The 17,422-nt window shown below is 36.7% G+C and overlaps 1 protein-coding gene across 6 annotated transcripts in view; it reads left to right on the forward strand.

Annotated features, from left to right (window-relative positions):
- LOC126854137 (neuroligin-1-like) overlaps positions 1–17,422 on the forward strand; it is a 175,324-nt gene that overhangs the window by 152,230 nt on the left and 5,672 nt on the right. For 5 of the 6 annotated variants that reach the window (XM_050600544.1, XM_050600545.1, XM_050600546.1 and 2 more), the window contains 4 exons: positions 589–741; positions 2,563–2,763; positions 13,125–13,317; positions 14,616–15,060. In XM_050600544.1, the coding sequence (XP_050456501.1) occupies positions 589–741; positions 2,563–2,763; positions 13,125–13,317; positions 14,616–15,060 (992 nt within the window). The remainder of the gene's footprint in view (positions 1–588; positions 742–2,562; positions 2,764–13,124; positions 13,318–14,615; positions 15,061–17,422) is intronic. The other variant, XM_050600549.1, reaches the window with a different exon arrangement.

Here is a 17,422-nt window from a genome sequence, read left to right on the forward strand (position 1 = left end):
GACTAATGGATTAAATAACATTAATTTTTTAAAATGAATGATTTTTTGTTACTTTTTAATTTTCTCTAATGAAATTCGATACAGTATTTCATAAATATCTTACAAAATAAAACTAGACTAAGATTATTCATTTTAATAATTAGAATAGCATGTCATTTTTTAACGCTTCGTGCAAAGACCCGCATTGACCAAAAAAAGCTAAATATCCCAGATTTTAAAATAACATACTGTCTAAATATAAAAACATGTACAACATCAAAAAAGAGTTTTAAAACTTATCAATTTTTCATGCCGCTAAAGTAGACTGGGCCCTTAATAAATGTATACAGAGAAATATACATGTATAGGAATAATTTATATACAAAACAGATACAGACTCGCTAAACGAAATCCCCGCTGTTCCATGTTCCGCGGCTCTCTCTCTCTCTCTCGAGGGATAAAGCGGGGAAAACATAATGCTACGTAAGCGATAATGTCGCACGGTATTACGAGAAAGCTTGGATCTGTCAATGGGAGGTTTATACGGATAAGAGGTTTATTCTCGGAAGAAAATGGAAGAATGACAAAGTGCTGCGCTGTTGCTTTCAGGATCTCGAGGACTGGAGGCACCGTATGCGGTGATGGTTTACGTACACGGTGAGAGTTTCGAATGGGGATCGGGTAATATGTACGACGGATCGGTCCTGGCGAGCGCCGGCCACGTCATAGTGATCACACTCAATTATCGTCTCGGCATCTTAGGTACGTGCCACTATAATCAACTAGCTCCTGCATGCCCTTGAAAGCATTCTCATTAAGTTGCGGACGCAACATTCCACGATCGCGAAATAAACAAGGAAATTTCTGATAGTGTTTATAATTTTTGTTATTGTGTTGAAATATTTTTATGTAATTCTCTTCTCCATAATTTCTCTAATTTATATTTCTAATTTTCAATTATTTATTCTGAATTTGCTAATTTCAAGAGCTTTATACGTTATTTTATAATTAATTCGTAGAAAAGCTTTCGTGTATGTATGTATGTATAATATATGAGGCGTTTTAACATTAAACATCTCAATTTAAAATATGAATTTTCGGATTCCGAAATAAATGAAAAACGTTCTTCCAGAAATATGCTGATGCGCAAACGCTTTGTTCAAGAAATATTAACATTTAATTATTTTAAATATATAATTTTATGACATTATTATCAGGTTATAATAAATAAACAATGCGTTTCAACTATTTTATATTACTAAAAAATATGAAATTTTAATATTATTATAAATTTTGTTGAATATAATCACTTTTTGAAAACTATTGGACAAATAAAAATATTTGTCAGTGATGTATTGGTGATGTTTATATACAGTTTTTGTAATATTCACAGTTTCAGAGATACGTTTGTATTAGTAGAATAACTGTAGAATACTTATCATCCCATCGTACTTTACTTATCATTCCTAGTTATAATTTCAGATGTCAATATTTGTTGAATAAAGCATTTGCGAGAGCATACCTCTGAAGGAACTTTCTTACTTGAAGTTCTAAATTCATATTTCAAGGACGTTTAATCCTGGAAACTTGTATATAATAATATTTAAATATCCAATTACGCTCTTCCATAAAGATTCCACTCTTGCATCTCTGTAAAACAGTTTCGTCCGCATATTATACGACTCGCACTTTCCGGAAGTAAGTTCGTATCGTTAACTATCTAGCTGCACGTGGAAATATAGGGAGATGTAGTCTGCGGGAAAACCACTTACATATACTTAAGTCAATATTGACTTTTCGAAGACCTACGAGTGTCTGTCATCGCGTTACGAACATAGCAAAGTCCGAAAATGTCAATTACATGTCTATTTGGCTTCTAAGAAATAGCGCCTCGGATTACGACTTAATAGCGTAACGAATATTTGCATATTTCATTTAACTATTGCTACTGTCGGAGAAACGTTAAATTGAATCTTTTCGCCTTGATATGTATTAAAAATCAAATTTTTTTTCATCAAATAAATAAATTTTGTTAATTTTGATTTTATAAATTATTAGTTGCACATAACAATTATAATTCTTAACATATATTATTAAAGATTTTAATATAAAAATATATTTATTTGAAGATAAGAATTTTTTATTATAATAAAGAAAATCTGTATTTTTCAAATAAGCAGTCAAAAATTTTAAAAATGTTTTTAAAAAAAAAAAGTAGTTTAGTATAATAAAGATAAAAAAGCAAATTCTTTTCTTTTACTTACAAATAAAAACATATTTTGCTTTTATTTTATATATTTTATTAAACCAAATATATTCGCTACTTGATTGAAATAACAAATTCCTGTTTGCAAGTATTTGAATACATAATTTTTTTAAATAAAAAAAGATTTGATTGATAGCACTTTTGAATTTTGCGAATGAAATTCAATCGCGCGAGCGCGCGGAAAATGTTGCGAGAGAACGAATAAAAAAATGTAATAAAACGGGGGAAAGAGGGAGAGAGAGGGAGGGAAGGAAGAATATTATTCGACGACAATGCCATGAAAGTGTTGAGTCGCAAACGGTTTGGCGTTTTTCCAGGATTCTTGAGAAGTCGTCCCTTCACTAACAGAACGAGCGGATCTGGTGGGAATTTGGCTTTAAAGGACATCACGATGGGACTACGCTGGGTGCGTGAGAACATCGGCGCTTTCGGCGGCGATCCAACGCGAATAACTCTAATGGGTCATGACACTGGAGCGGCGTTAGTGAATCTGTTATTGCTCGCTCCTTACAGCAAAGGTAGGGAAAGAATGTTTACATACGACGCCATTAATACCGATCTTGGTAAATCTTAGCATTAACTTACATCTCACGCTTTAAATTATGTGACACTCTCTCTTTTGATTCCTGAGACATGTGATTTTGAAATATCACGATTTTTGTATTTGCTTTGTATTTTGTATCGTTTCTTCGTTAAATCCTACTTGTGTTTATACTTTTTTGTTTAAATTGGCTTATTATTATATCGCTATCAATACGCTTCAGAATTGCTATTTAGTTTCACTAAAACTTTTGAGATGAATACAGCTTTATAAATTTCTAGCCATTACTATAGTAGATATAGATAAACTTATTGATTATTTATTTCAACATCGTATTTTATGTGATTTATTATGAAATGAATGTATTAGTGGGGAAGAAACTCTTCTCCTTTTCTGCGGTAATAGAGGTGGAGGAGGAAGGAAAGTACATAAAATACATAAAATACATTCGAATTTCTCGCATAAAAAAAATTTGAAATAAATGAAATCGATATACTTGTATATTTAATCGCACTTGTAGGATTATTTAAGATTGAAAATAGCTTAATAATAAATGCTTATAATAATAATGAAAATTTTTTGAAAATTATTGAGGATCATAATTTTGAGAATATATGTTAAGATCATTGGGATCATATTCTCTTTACTAAAAATCTTATTTTTACGATATTTTAAAGCCACATATCTTAGAAATGAAAAGAGGGAACGTCACATAATTCAAAGCATATATTATTTAGGAATGCACCCTCTACAATATTATATCAAGAGGAAAGCGATTCGTGAGGTGTAAGTTAATGTCTGGATTTACCTCAATCCCCTTTCGACCCCGCGCAAATACTCCCGTGGGTTGCATATAAAATGACGAATTTCAAAAGTTTCAATTTTGGGAATGAAACCTTCTTGTATGTAAAAGGACAAAAAATCTTCCGATAACGAGAAAGAAAGGAAACGCGTAAGATAACGAAACTTTGTGTGCTTACAAACGATTTAGAATATAAACGTATTTGGAATAAGAGCGTTTATATCTTTCGCGTCTCTCGTTCAATCTCAACCGATCGATGGTACCTTTGCAAGGGTATATTGCGCTCGTTCTTTTCAATGCTATCAAATGCCCCCATTGACAGCTTAATGCCGTCATTGTGCCAAGCACAACAGTTTATCGGTCATTCTCGTCCCCGCGATGGACTGTTGTAATATAAAATAAATCAATTTGATCGCGATATAAACGCCGGGTGTTGAAGGCTGGGAAAATATTTGCTTGTCGAAGTTGATCCAATATTTACGCAACGCCGTTAACGTATTAATGATGCTGTTGTTTATAACAAGAGAGAGAAAGGGTTCAATGAAAAATGATATCGGCAAAAAATTCGATGTAATTGAGCGGGAAGTTACACAATTAAAAGTCTGATAGATTTTGTTTCGTTATCCACCGATGATTTCGCCAAAAACTTTATTTTGCCCGGCGAAATAACGGTCCAGGTAGAAGCTTGGAGACGCAGAACCTCTGTGATAGATTAATCGTCCGGGGATTAGTTAGCAAGGATCTCTCATGTGGAGGAGACAACCAAAGGGTCGGTTCTCTCAAAAAAACATTACCTATTGATCCGTGCTCGGGGTGACAAATTACAGGACTCTATTTTATTCGATAAAGGAAGGAAGAGAGAGAGAGAGAGAGAGAGAGAGAGAGAGAGAGAGAGAGAGAAAAGCCTTTCCTTTTTTCCTTTTTATCATCGCGGACAACACCGGACTGGAATTGAACCCTCTCCCCAGCTTTTGTCCTTCAGGTGGTGCGAATCTCCCCGCAGAAGCTACTCAGGCAAGGGACGCAATTACGCAATAATAGAAATGCATGGTCCTCGGGATGCGCGCGTCGTTTGCGGCGAGGACAAAAAGCGAGGACGCTAAAAGCGTCATAAATACATCGCTCGATGATAAATCTACGCAAACGCGATTACGACGTGATATAGTTGGACGCTAATTCCGCGCCAATCAGGAAAATTACGATTAACGTGCCGGCAGCCGCGCAATTAGTCCGATATCCTCGCATATGAATGACGGTCCAAGTTTATCCGAGAGTTTTGGCATGCTTGATATATTTGCTTCATATATCTTGTAACTGCAATAATATATTTTAGAGAAAATCACTCGCAGCAATATTTTTTAATCTATCACGATTTATCTATCACACAATATACATATATATATATATATATATATATGTGTGTGTGTGTGTGTGTGTGTGTGTGTGTGTGTGTGTGTGTGTATTTCTATTTATTTTAAATTGCTATTTTTTGGAAGAAATTTTCACTTACACACACATAAGTGAAATAAAACAGATATGCTCACATTCATTATTATATACGTACATATAATATTTTTTTATTCTTGAAAAATGTGATAAGCCAACAAAAAAATAAGCAAGATTGGTCAAAAACTGATATTTTTTTTACAAAATATATTGCTAAAAATTTATATCATATATAATATTATAATATAAGACAAATTTTTTTTAAATATCTACTTGAATTGAACAATTATTACTAATTAATTTTTTTAATGAATTTGCTATACTTATTGAGACTTATTGAGTGACTATTCACTGTTTTTCAGTGATAATACACTGATTCCACTTAAGAAGATGCATGTTGGATTTTTATTACAAAAATTAATGTTTTATTTATAGAGGAAATTATAATATATAACACATTTTACGTAATATAAGTTAAAAATGAACTTTTTACGGAAGGCGCAGCGGCGTTTCTTTCGTAAGAAACTTTTCAACTCTCGAGCTCCCGAAACTGTCATCATCAATCGTACATTCGTACGAGTAGGAAAAGCGTAAATAGCCGCTCAGACAGGCGAAACGAACGCTAAGAAGAGACATGAAAGACAAGCGGCAACAGGAAGACAGAGAGAAAAAGAGAGAGAGAGAGAGAGAGAGAGAGAGAGAGTTCCTTTCGGGGTAGACCGGATCTACTCCACCGTCTGGCCATTTCCCGGGCCTCCGGTTGTACCGGAAACAGCGCAAACAGTTTACATCTCGAGAAGAGAGAACATCGCTCTTCTCGTTTGTGCATTCCTTCCACGCATACCGCTCTTCCACGCTCGAGGCCCGGTTTCGGCGAGAAGGGAGAAGGCGAAAAAGCCCTGGGGAAAATCGCTTTTCTTCGGTGCTCGTCCCATCGGACGGGATCGGTCGGTTTTTCCCTCGCCGCACTTTCCGCTTTCCGCTCCTTCGATTCCGAGGTCGGCGCCGCCAGTGGTTTCGACGAGACCAGGTGCGGTTCTCTGCTTCTTGCCGCTGGTTAGAGATTGCTGCGGTAGGTGGCAGAATGCTCTTTCTCTCTCCTTCTATAGCGCAGCAGAAAATTCGCAGGAAATAAACAAAGTTACGTGCGAAGCAGCAACGAAAATATATCGAGCTTTAATTTGTTAAATGTATTAAATCCAAAAAATGTTCAGAGGATCGAGATCTGAATTGTCGGGAAGACTTTTTAAAGAGAGATTTATTGTTTTATTTTAGTCCACGATAAACGACACTGATTTTTTTGACAAATGTCAAAGAACTAGTCCCGTTTTTTTATAGAGTCATTTAATATTGTAGCGGAATGCAATTTGGTCATTCGGGACGCAAGTCTATGGCAAAGTTAACGGGAAGACCGAGTAGAATGAATAGAGAAATGTCACGATGAGAATTGCCGCTCGGTCGCAACGCTGCGAAAATATTTATAGACTTTTACATAACGTGATATACGCGGTTGATACGAGGCTACTCGCGAAAATATGGGAGCTTTCCAGCAGGAAAACACAGGTAGATACAATATCACGCAAAATTCTCTATTTAATAAATTTTTAAAGTCTCGAAAATTTTTCTATTTGACAGTCAATCTCATATGAGTGTCGACATTATGTTTATGTGCATTTTTTCTTACTGAAAATTTTCCTATAATATGCATCATTCGAATGTAATGCGGGATTTTTATAATAAAATTTCGGATTAAGTGGCGCGATGCGGACGCTGTAAAATCGAGAGATTTGAATATCGATACGCAATCGAGCTCTGGCGATTTTTTGCAATATCCACGATGCGAAATCCGCTTTTTGTCAGCGCGTTATTTCGTTGTACTCTCGATGCGATTACGCGGGGCGAATAACGACTAATGACTTTGTTTAACGTTGCGTAAAAAGTTGCAAAACGATCGGTTTGGTTCCCCTCGATAACTAGTTTCGTCGACGAAACGATTGCTCTTCCGCTGCTGTCTGCCTCCGGCGGCGGGATGTCCGATGATAAATGAAGAATCCCCTTCTCTACTTCTCTTCCTCTGGCCGGACCCCCATCGAAGATATAAACGTTTCGTATTACATCGATCTCTCGTGTAATTCAGAAAGTCACTTTTTCCGCCTCTCCCATGGGTGATCAGGGCGCGGTTTCTCCACCCCCGCTTCTCTTTCTCAATCCCGAGAAGACTGTCGACGTTACGTATTATCGTCCAAGAAGAGACAAGAGGAATAAGCTCCTTATGGCACGGGGAGACAGTCTCGATTTATCGTTTTCCCCCCGCTGTAATTTTTTATGAGCCAAGAGCCGGGTGTGCAACACACTTCGAAATGGCTTCTCTCTCTCTCTTTTATACGCGGATGTCGTGTGTATCTGCGTGTATGTATGGATACTCCAATTCTTGGATCAAGATAGCACTTCTTCCGGAGCTATCTCTCTTTCTCTCCCTATCTCGCTTCTTCGTTTCTCCGACAGTTTCACGACTCTCACGGAGCAGAGATACGAGCGATTGGCTTCGTGAGTAATCAGGGGAGCAACGAGTGTGATTCCTGGCAATTGTCTGATTCGCTGCACCTCGAGACATATAAGATCCGCCTCGCCGGTTATTTCACGACAATTCGAGCGTCGCCAACATTTTCGATTATATTCGTGCGAAAGAGTGATATGCGTTCGCGTTTCTAATAAAATATTTTATTTCCCGAAAAATATTGTGCGCGCGCGCACGAAAACGAATGAATCAAGTTTCAGTGAAGCGACAGATGGAATATATACATAACAAATATTTGGATAAAATTCTAGATAACTTTTAAATAAATAAATAATTATTGATTCGATAAATTATTTAATTCTTTGTCAATTTTTTTGCGGAATAATTTTTAATTTTTTTTTTTATCAAACGCGTTTCCAGAATTAATTACGATATTTTATGAAAATTTATTACGATTAGAAATGTGTTGCAGAGAGGGCTTCCGTAGGGCTTCCCAGAGGGAAATAGCGCGCGGAGAGGAGGAAACCAAGCGCCATGCAATACGACGCATAACAATAAGTCATAAAAATAGCTTCCAAACAGCGTTTCTACCTCCGCGTCTTCCATTTCACCCGGCACGTACATATATCCCTTCATTCTATTTTGCAGTTCGTTACCGACAAAAATAACTGGGGAAGAGAAACGCCACAGTGACGTTATAAAAAAAAAGGGGGAACCATTTCCCGAATTTTCGAGAACCACATCGTTATTGGTCCACGTACAATAGCCGGATGTGGAATTGATTTCGGCGTGTTACTTTATCATCTCTACGAGCGGTGAAATCGTTTTTTGATAGGCTGCTAACCCACGAAATTTCGCCGTAATATTATTAAACAATTTTCCCAGCGAGTTATTAAGTTATTAATCGATACAATATGTCGATGCAATAGTTTCCAATGATTTTCTGATATATTGCGTTAGCATGTCTATTTCTTTTCAGATTTTGATGAAAACAATTATTTACTAGAAAAAGATTAAAGAAGAAAAAGACAAGAATTTATAATAAAGAATAAAATTAATTCATGATTAAAGTATCGCGCAATCTCCTCTTTAATATGACGGGAGTTTCGGCTGTTACGTGTTCAAGCCTGATTCAATCAGTATAGTACTCCCTAAGGTCCGTACGTGTTTATAGAATTTTCATGAAACGCGTGAAGTAATTTACATGCGGAATACCAGTTGAAGCGTCACGGCAAGTCGTGAGAGAATCGTGAGAATATGTTCTGGATACGAGGACGATTCTGAAGGAAGTCGCGAAGGACATTCCGTTTCGCAGGCACCTGTTCGTGAAAGCGCGAACGAAGAAAATAAATTAAAACTGCCATATCATGCCGCTTCCTTTCAAAGCATAAAATTTGCGTTCCATCCAAATAAAATTCTTTCTGGATCGGGTGAAAATTTATGTCGCATCTACAGAAATATATATCTCTCTCTCTCTTTCTCTCTATCTATCTCTCTCGATAATATAATAATTTTTTTTTTTTTTTTTGTTAGAAAATATTTCAATATTTTTATTTCTCTTTTAAATATAATAACTTTTTGTAGCAAATTACTGTGACGCAGAGAAAACCATGACGCTTATTAAATATTCTTTAGATGAATACATTGTTTATGATACATATTTTCTCCATAAAGGCAATATTGTTGATAAGTATACGCGAATATTGCGTGATTTGTGTACATGATGTACAACTTTTTCAACTCCGGTCAAATATTCGGGAAAAAAAAACACCGGTCGCGACCAAATACGTCTTTTAGTTCAATATTTTTTTATTCCATTTCAACAAACGCTGGGAAATCAAACCTTTAAAAAACAATAAATAAAATTTACTTGCGCTTATGTCTTCGAGCTCTTTTTGTGTGGTGGTATTTCGCATAAAACTCGCTCTCGTTTGCAATCGAAAGAAATGTTCATATGTGTATACATGTGTGTATGTTTATGCCGCATCAAATTCATTTTTTCATAAAAATGAACGAAACATATTCGTTCGTATTTTAGGATATTTTACTGTCTTTTTGGTGGATAGATTAGAAAAATGTTACGGCCAACTGGATTTTAGCCTCCTCCTTCTCGATAGAATTTTTTTAAAATCCCGGTGAGAGAGACCCGGGATGTAGACGGATAAAAGCCGAGAAAAATCCGAGTTAAAGTCGTAAGTAGGTACCGAGCGTGGGACCGAGCGTGCACATTACAGGCCATTGAGAGGTCTCGATTGGTCACCGGTGTGGTATACCGCGTTCCTGAACGACGATCAGAGCTAGCCAGCCGGCTGCTAGCCGACCGCTCGATGTCCAGCGTTCGTTCGCCCCCGGGAAAATCCATTCCCGGACGTAAGCCGGCCTGATTACCGCTGTCACGCGCCGTTGTTTCTTGTTTGCCTTTAATCTTTCGTCGCTTCGCTAACGAAAAGTATACAATTTCCGCCCTTCTCGTTTTTCCGCCCTTGTTGTTTTGTCGCGCTTGCTGAGAGGAGAGCCCGTCGTTATTCTTCTTATCGAAAACTTTGTCGTCAATTTGAGATCCTTCTTAGCCGGACGTTGTTGAGCTCGAGTCGATGATCGCGATGAGAAATTACAAAAAAGATGGAATAAAACGCGTCAAATGGATCTACTCTCAATGCCGTTGCCGAAATTTCATAGACGCGATGCAACATCCGCATAACGTGGATATGACATTGTGGAGAAATTATGGCAGTTGGCTGGCGGAACTAGTTGCGAAATGACAGGAAAGGGATCGAGGGGAGGAGAAGGCAGACCGGGGCAACCTTGGGTGAAATATCGCGGTTTAACGTGACAATTTAAGGGCGTTAACCCTGGTGACGTTAATGTTCACCTGGAATAGAAGGTGCGCTAACCAATGATCGTCCGCGATACTAAAAGTGGCGACTCGTGTTTCTTCCCCAACATTTATTAATACGCATTTCTTCAAAGTACAAACTGTGCGTGATAATCACGTTGGATTCGGTGAAAAATGACGTAAATTGCAAGGCAGAGAACGCTAGGAAAAGAGGAGGATATCTGATGCTAATCTAAAAATTATGTGCATATATATTCTTCCTATTTTTCGGGGATTTATATAACGAATAAGACTACTAGATTGCTGATGGAAGAGAAGTCACTCTCTCCGTCACGAATATCAGTAACGCATCGTTTATCGCATCAGCGTGTAATAGTCTTCGCGATCCGTAACGCTGGGAGGGATTCTATCGAAGCGAATAAATCGAATCCTTCGTTGCCATGATTTCCCGCACGAATGTGTCTCGCCAGAAATAAAGGAAGGGAACGATGTCTATCATCAGCAGCACGATATGCCCGATCGACGACGAAATGAACGTTCAGCATCGTATCTGGTACGAGGGAGAAGCAATGATCGGGGTAATTGGCCCAGCATCATCTGCTATGAGTTATAAAAAAGCGATTGACGTGCAGATGCAGATATTTTGTCAGTAAATTATAGAGATAACTTAAAATAATAACTACAACTATCGAGAATCAAGATATGTCTGTATTAATACGACTTTTTTCACTTTTAAAAATTACCTACGTACACTATTGGAAAATTTAGCTTAAATTTAATAAAATAAATTTTGTATAAAATCAACATATTTTTAATGATAAAATTAACTTGGAAAAATGTTATTGGTCTGTAATGGTCTGTAATCATTGTCTCACTTTTATCGTAAAATAAAATCAACATTTTTTCTGTAAATTTTAATAGATAAATCTTGTCTCTAATAATACGAAATATATCTATTGTAATAAAATTAAAAATATATGAATATTGTTGATTATTTTTACACTTTTTTCAATTGTTTTAATAATTTAACATTTGAGTTGAATTAATAGTTAACACAACAGCCATATGTTAAATTAATAAATGTGTTAATATTTAACAAAAAATTTAAACCGCCATATGTTTTAACGAGAAAACATAAATTTTTCAACAAGTGTAAGATGTCTATGTACTGATGAGATATTTGTGATTTTCTTTCGGTTTGCCCTCTATATACGAATAGTATTACATATCGCGGAACATTGGCAATCCTCCAGAGATAAGATGGACCGCGCATCAGGCGACATATCAAGCTCTTAATAATAATGGCGATAAAGCAGCCAAAAGGGGCACCCTCGGGTCACCGCGCTCAACGCGAATGTATCGCCGCATGGGAAATGAAACTGTGGCCATATGACACGACGACATTAAATCCGTCCCCTCTTCTTTTCCTCCCTCTCGGGTCACTGCTCCCTTCTTTCGCGACTTCTTTCTCAGTTTTACGGCTCGTTTGGCAGCGGAATCGCCGCGTTAAACGCATCCGCGGATTCGCTGTTTCGGAATAATGTCGCGCCAGCCGTCGACTTAATATAATGAGATGATGTTACCTAAGTATGCATAGTTGGCAAAGAAACTCCCTCGTGTGCTCTCCATAAATATCAATATGGAGAAATAATAATATTTCGTCTGTACAGTATATAGATTTTCAAGGAAGAATTTTTCACAATTTTTTACAATTAGAGAAGGAATTTTTTCGAAATTTTTTTACAAAATTCGAACCACGAACTCGATATGATGGCGTTCTAGAATAGGAAATATGTTGGACGGCTTAATAATCTTCGTTCGTTTGACGGGGATTTTTTCCCTCCATAACTATGGATATAATAAAAAACGTAGCAGCGAGAATAATAGATACCGGCCAGCGCGCACTAGCGTTGCTCGAATATTACTTTCGAAAAATTAAATGTACGGGCTATATGTGTAGGTATACACATATATGAGAATGCCGAGGGAGTGTACATAAAATATTTGTACCACGTATCAACGATATGCGAATGTGTTTATGTTGGATACATATTGCCTAATATTTCTCTTCTCGCTGCAGGATGTGCATGATGTTTGCATTCGAAACAGCGATTTTCATAAAGAAACTGGTGACGGTTCGATAACCGACTTTAGCATCATAGCATAAATGTTTACCGGCGAATATGATTTTCCGGTTTTCGAAAATCGGAGCGCGATATTATATGTGCACCGCATGAAAACAACCTTTCATGCTACGTTATAAAATGCAGCTCATTAAAGCGAGATTAATTAGGTTCCACAATATCCTTTTTAATTAGCACATATTTTCCATAGAAAGGCGTGTAATTTTCCAATGTTATACGAGCGATTGTCAAAATATCGATGTACAATATTCATTGTGCACGAGGGAATTTCTAGGAAATTTCTTTTCATCGGACGTTGAAAATTTCTTCTTTACAATTTAACTCGCAGTAACAGTTGTCGATCGTTCATTAATCGCGCACGGCAAAACGATCATATTTACGTCTCTGCCTCTAATTATCCATGCGAGGATAATAACCGTTCGTTCGAGGTCCGGGGCAGAGCTCCTGTCGGCAACTCGTCGCTTCCGCTCAATCGGCCGGAAACCGATGATATCCCGCCGCATTTCGACGCGAACATTATGTGAGTTTGGTGCCGCAAAGAGATCCCGCGAGTCCTGTGAAAGCCAAAACCACCGTCTGTCTCTCTGCGCAGGATTATTTCACCGTGTCGTGATGTCCAGCGGCTCGGCTCTAAGTCCCTGGGCCTCGGTACACGATCCGAATGATCTCAGGATAAAGATTGGCGAACAGATGGGCTGCTCGACTAAGGAGAACGATGACATAGCCGATTGCTTACGGGGAGTACCATTGAAGACTCTTATGGACATGCAACTTCCCGAAATCAGGTGAGTCGGCGGAGAAGAAAGAGCAGGGCGAATAATTCTACCTCTGACGAATTTAATTTTTTATCCGATCGCGGGGGAAGTTAAAGTAATAAAATATGTATTTTGAAATTGGTACAGATGGAACGAATTGATATCTCTTTTTCATCTTTTTATTTATGATAGCACATGCCGATGTAATAAATATTGCCTCGCGCATCGCGGAATCGCTTTTGCCATATATATTGCGCGGGATTCGTATTCATCGCCTGAATATTGGAGTTGTGCGTTTCGATGAAAAGTGGAAAATGCTGGATTGTAAAAAATTCAAGAGGTATGATTGATACGTTGAAAAAAAATGACGTCTGCCAATATAGAGCTGCAATTACCTACTACGTTGCAAATTTATAATAATTTTATAGACCCCCAATTCTCTTTTTCTCCCTTCGATGAATTATGTGATGGACTGTCAAATAAACAACGCGGTCAATAATATTTCAATATGCCACACATATATCGCTACATTTTGCGTCTGCAAAAAGAGATTAAACGAGGATTTAAAAAGTCGAAATTAAGCTAAATTAGACACTTCGTCGACGTTATTCGCATTATTAACATTAGATCTCTCGCGGCGCATTTGAGAATATATTTATATATATTATTAATTGCAGGATAATCACAGCGCGCGCTAAATTATTATCAGATTATTGTCGCATCGCGATGAAACTATGCAGTTGGAAAATTTGGTTTAAATTTAACATATATCGCATGTCCCAAACAGTCCACACAAATTTTTGTGTTAATTTAATATAATGTGAATATATTTAAATGATGACACTAATACTATATTAATATTTCAACATAAAATGAACGCAAACTTTATAGTAATTTGAATTAAATTATGTGTAAAATCAACATAATAATGATAAAATTAGCTTGGAAAAATGTTATTGACAGTTCGTAGTCTTTCATTCCTATTGTGGAATAAAATTAACATTTCTTTTTGTAAATTTTAAGAGCTAAATCCTGTCGCTAATAATACGAAATATATCTATATAAAATTAAAAATATGTGCATATTAATTTTTACATTTTTTTTTTCAATTGTTTTAATAAATTAAGTTGAATTGATATAACAACAATATGTTAACTTTACGTATCGATGTGTTAAATATTGAACACATAAATTTTTGGCATATTTTTTTAACAAAAAAACATAAATTTTCTAATTGTGTAACAGCTCTCGCTTCATTGATCTAACATCTTTGTTGTATCGATTTATCGTCGCACCGTGATGCAAAATGCCGGGTAATACTTTTACAGATTCGTACCTCGCATCGGGCCGGTTCTGCCCGTGGACCAAAACAATCCCGATCCAGGTCTAGATATGGAGCGTGCGAGCGACGCATTTATCAAAGTGCCGCTGATCCTAGGCGTCTCTACGACCGAGTCCAACCTCGATTTCAATGCCAATGACATCCAGTACGGCTTCGAAGAGGATCACCGTAATCGCATTCTGCGGACCTTCATCCGCAATGCCTACGTCTACCATCTGAACGAGATCTTTTCGGCGGTAAGGAACGAGTACACGGATTGGGATAAGCCGGTGCTGCATCCCATCATAATACGGGACTCGACTATGGAGGCACTGAGTGACGGTCATACGGTCGCGCCGCTCATGAGGATCGCCTTCTATCATGCCAGACGAGGCGCCAAGACGTATTTTTATCACTTCAATCATCAGTCCAAGGACAACGGCTACGTGCAGGTAAAGTAAATCGATGACTCGCTGTCATTTGGCTAAGGAAACTTTGAAACTTTACAAAGTTTCTTCCGCGTGATGTGCCAAGAAATTTTAGGATCATAGCAACTTTTTTCCAAATAACGTATTTTACGACACATTTTTTTTCAAGTACGATTATATTACGAAGATAATAATTAAATAAGAGCCCGGTCTATTCTAACTTTTTCATACTCTAATAGTATGAAAAATTGATAAAAATTAATAACTTGTAGAATTTCTTTTTTTTTTTAAAGAACATTAAAAATTGATTTTTTTGACGTTTTATATATTTTTATTAATATTTAAATAATATGTCAATATTTTTAAATCTTGAATAATTAATTTTATTTTGTTCAATACGAGTCTTTGTGCATAATGTGTTGAAAAATGACGATGTGATATGCTGCTTCTCGTGTTTTTTACTTGATGTGAATAAATTCGTTTCGGTTTCACTTTGTACGATATTATGAATCTAATTTTATTTAGAGAAAATTAGAAAATAACAAAGTAATATCATTTTAAAATTAGACTAAATTCAAATTTTGCTAAAATTTATTCCTTTCTTGGAGATCAGAAATTATTAATTTTTTTAAATTCTAGTTAGATTTAATATCAAAAAGTATCAAAAAAATATTCTTTTACAATACAAAAAAAATTAATTTGATTTATTAGTTTTCAAGATATCCATCACACAAACTTTTAAAACAGTGTTTTGAAAAAAATGCGTTTCATGTTTCGCAAGCCATTTAAAGATCCTATTTAAAGTCTTATAATTCCATTCGATTTTGTAAATTTTTTAATAATATTTAAAAAACATTCTTCAGACATTATACTTTCAGAATATGTAAAGAAAGTAATCAATTTTTTTACCTTCTAAAATAAACTAGGCTCTTATGATAAAAGATTGAGAAAGAGAAACATGTGAAAGATTTTCAAAGGAAAAAATTTGCTGCGGGCTACAAAGGGGAAAGTTATACAATTTAACGTTATCGACACACAGTTCATTTCTCGAGACATCGATTTTTCTCCATGCTAAAACGATGTAGCGTCGCTTGTAAGCTACTATTGGTGAAACGGATGGAACGAAGAGAGGACAGGGACGCTGCTTAAGTCTGAGTTAACTCCATTAACTTGACGTGCCGAAGAGAGACTAACGCGTTCGCCCTCGACACCTAGTAGCCCGCCGGCACTCTCAGTTAAGGAAGCAACCCGTTCAACCCCTTCCTGGCACGCTCTCTCGATCTTCCTACATCCTAGTGGCACGCTCATCCGTCTCACTCTGCTCAGTGCTCTGGATCTACACCCGGGCTGGTAACCGCTGGCCATGACTTCACGATGAAGACACTGATTTAATAAAACGCCTCGGGCGACCTGGGCGCGCCGTGTTCGCATTTTGTCTCGAGAACGATAGAGATTTGTCACCCTTGGCATAATAATATAAGGAGGATGTGAGAAAGAAATTGTTATATCGGCTAATTTGTAAGCTCGCTGCCGAGCGACGGGGGAGAAACAGATTGACGTTTTCAATATTGAAAAGAAAGGAAAAAAAGAAGACTGTGGTATATATATTCCGATATTACGATATATATTATATTTAAGAGGAATATAAAATCTGTAGCGATGAAGGCGCTTCAGAAATCTCTCGTAATATCTTTCCCAGGCAACATTTTAGAGATACGTGTAGAAACACAAAAATTTGCTCCAAAAGTTATTTAATCCCGACTCGACGAAGCGGAGAAGTATAGTTAACAAAGCGATTTAGAGTATATCAACGTTACCATCAGCGTGTGTGTATATATGTGTGTGTGTGTGTGTGTGTGTGTGTGTGTGTGTGTGTGTGTGTGTGTGTGTGTGTGCGTGCGTGCGAAACAAAATTTAATTAAGTATCGTACGAAAGATACCTTCTTTAATAAGTTTGCACTCGCGAAAATGCTCCTATGTCACATTAGAGAATATTACTAGCATAATTAGAACGCGTCGTCGCGTTATTTTCATACGAATTTACTTTGCTATTTTGGATTATAAAAAGAGAGCAAAGTAGCCGAGAGATACCGAGACAGAAAAAGCTACGTTAAGGAGAGATAAGAAAGTGATATCAAGAACACTGAATGCTAATGCAACGAATTTATTTGAATTGTTAATTGCCTGCCATTTGATGACATTCTTTTCTTTTTGCATTTCGCGCGCATGTTTAATGAAATTGAGAATAAAATATAAAGCGGCGCAAGTATACGATGATGAATTTTACTGTTGAACATTATGCGATACACACGTTAAAAAAGAAAAACACACCGAATGTAATTCCCGGCCAATCTCATTGTTAATTCTATTAAATAAACACATAAAT

The sequence above is a fragment of the Cataglyphis hispanica genome, chromosome 13 (genome assembly GCF_021464435.1).
Source record: "Cataglyphis hispanica isolate Lineage 1 chromosome 13, ULB_Chis1_1.0, whole genome shotgun sequence".
NCBI lineage: Eukaryota > Metazoa > Arthropoda > Insecta > Hymenoptera > Formicidae > Cataglyphis > Cataglyphis hispanica.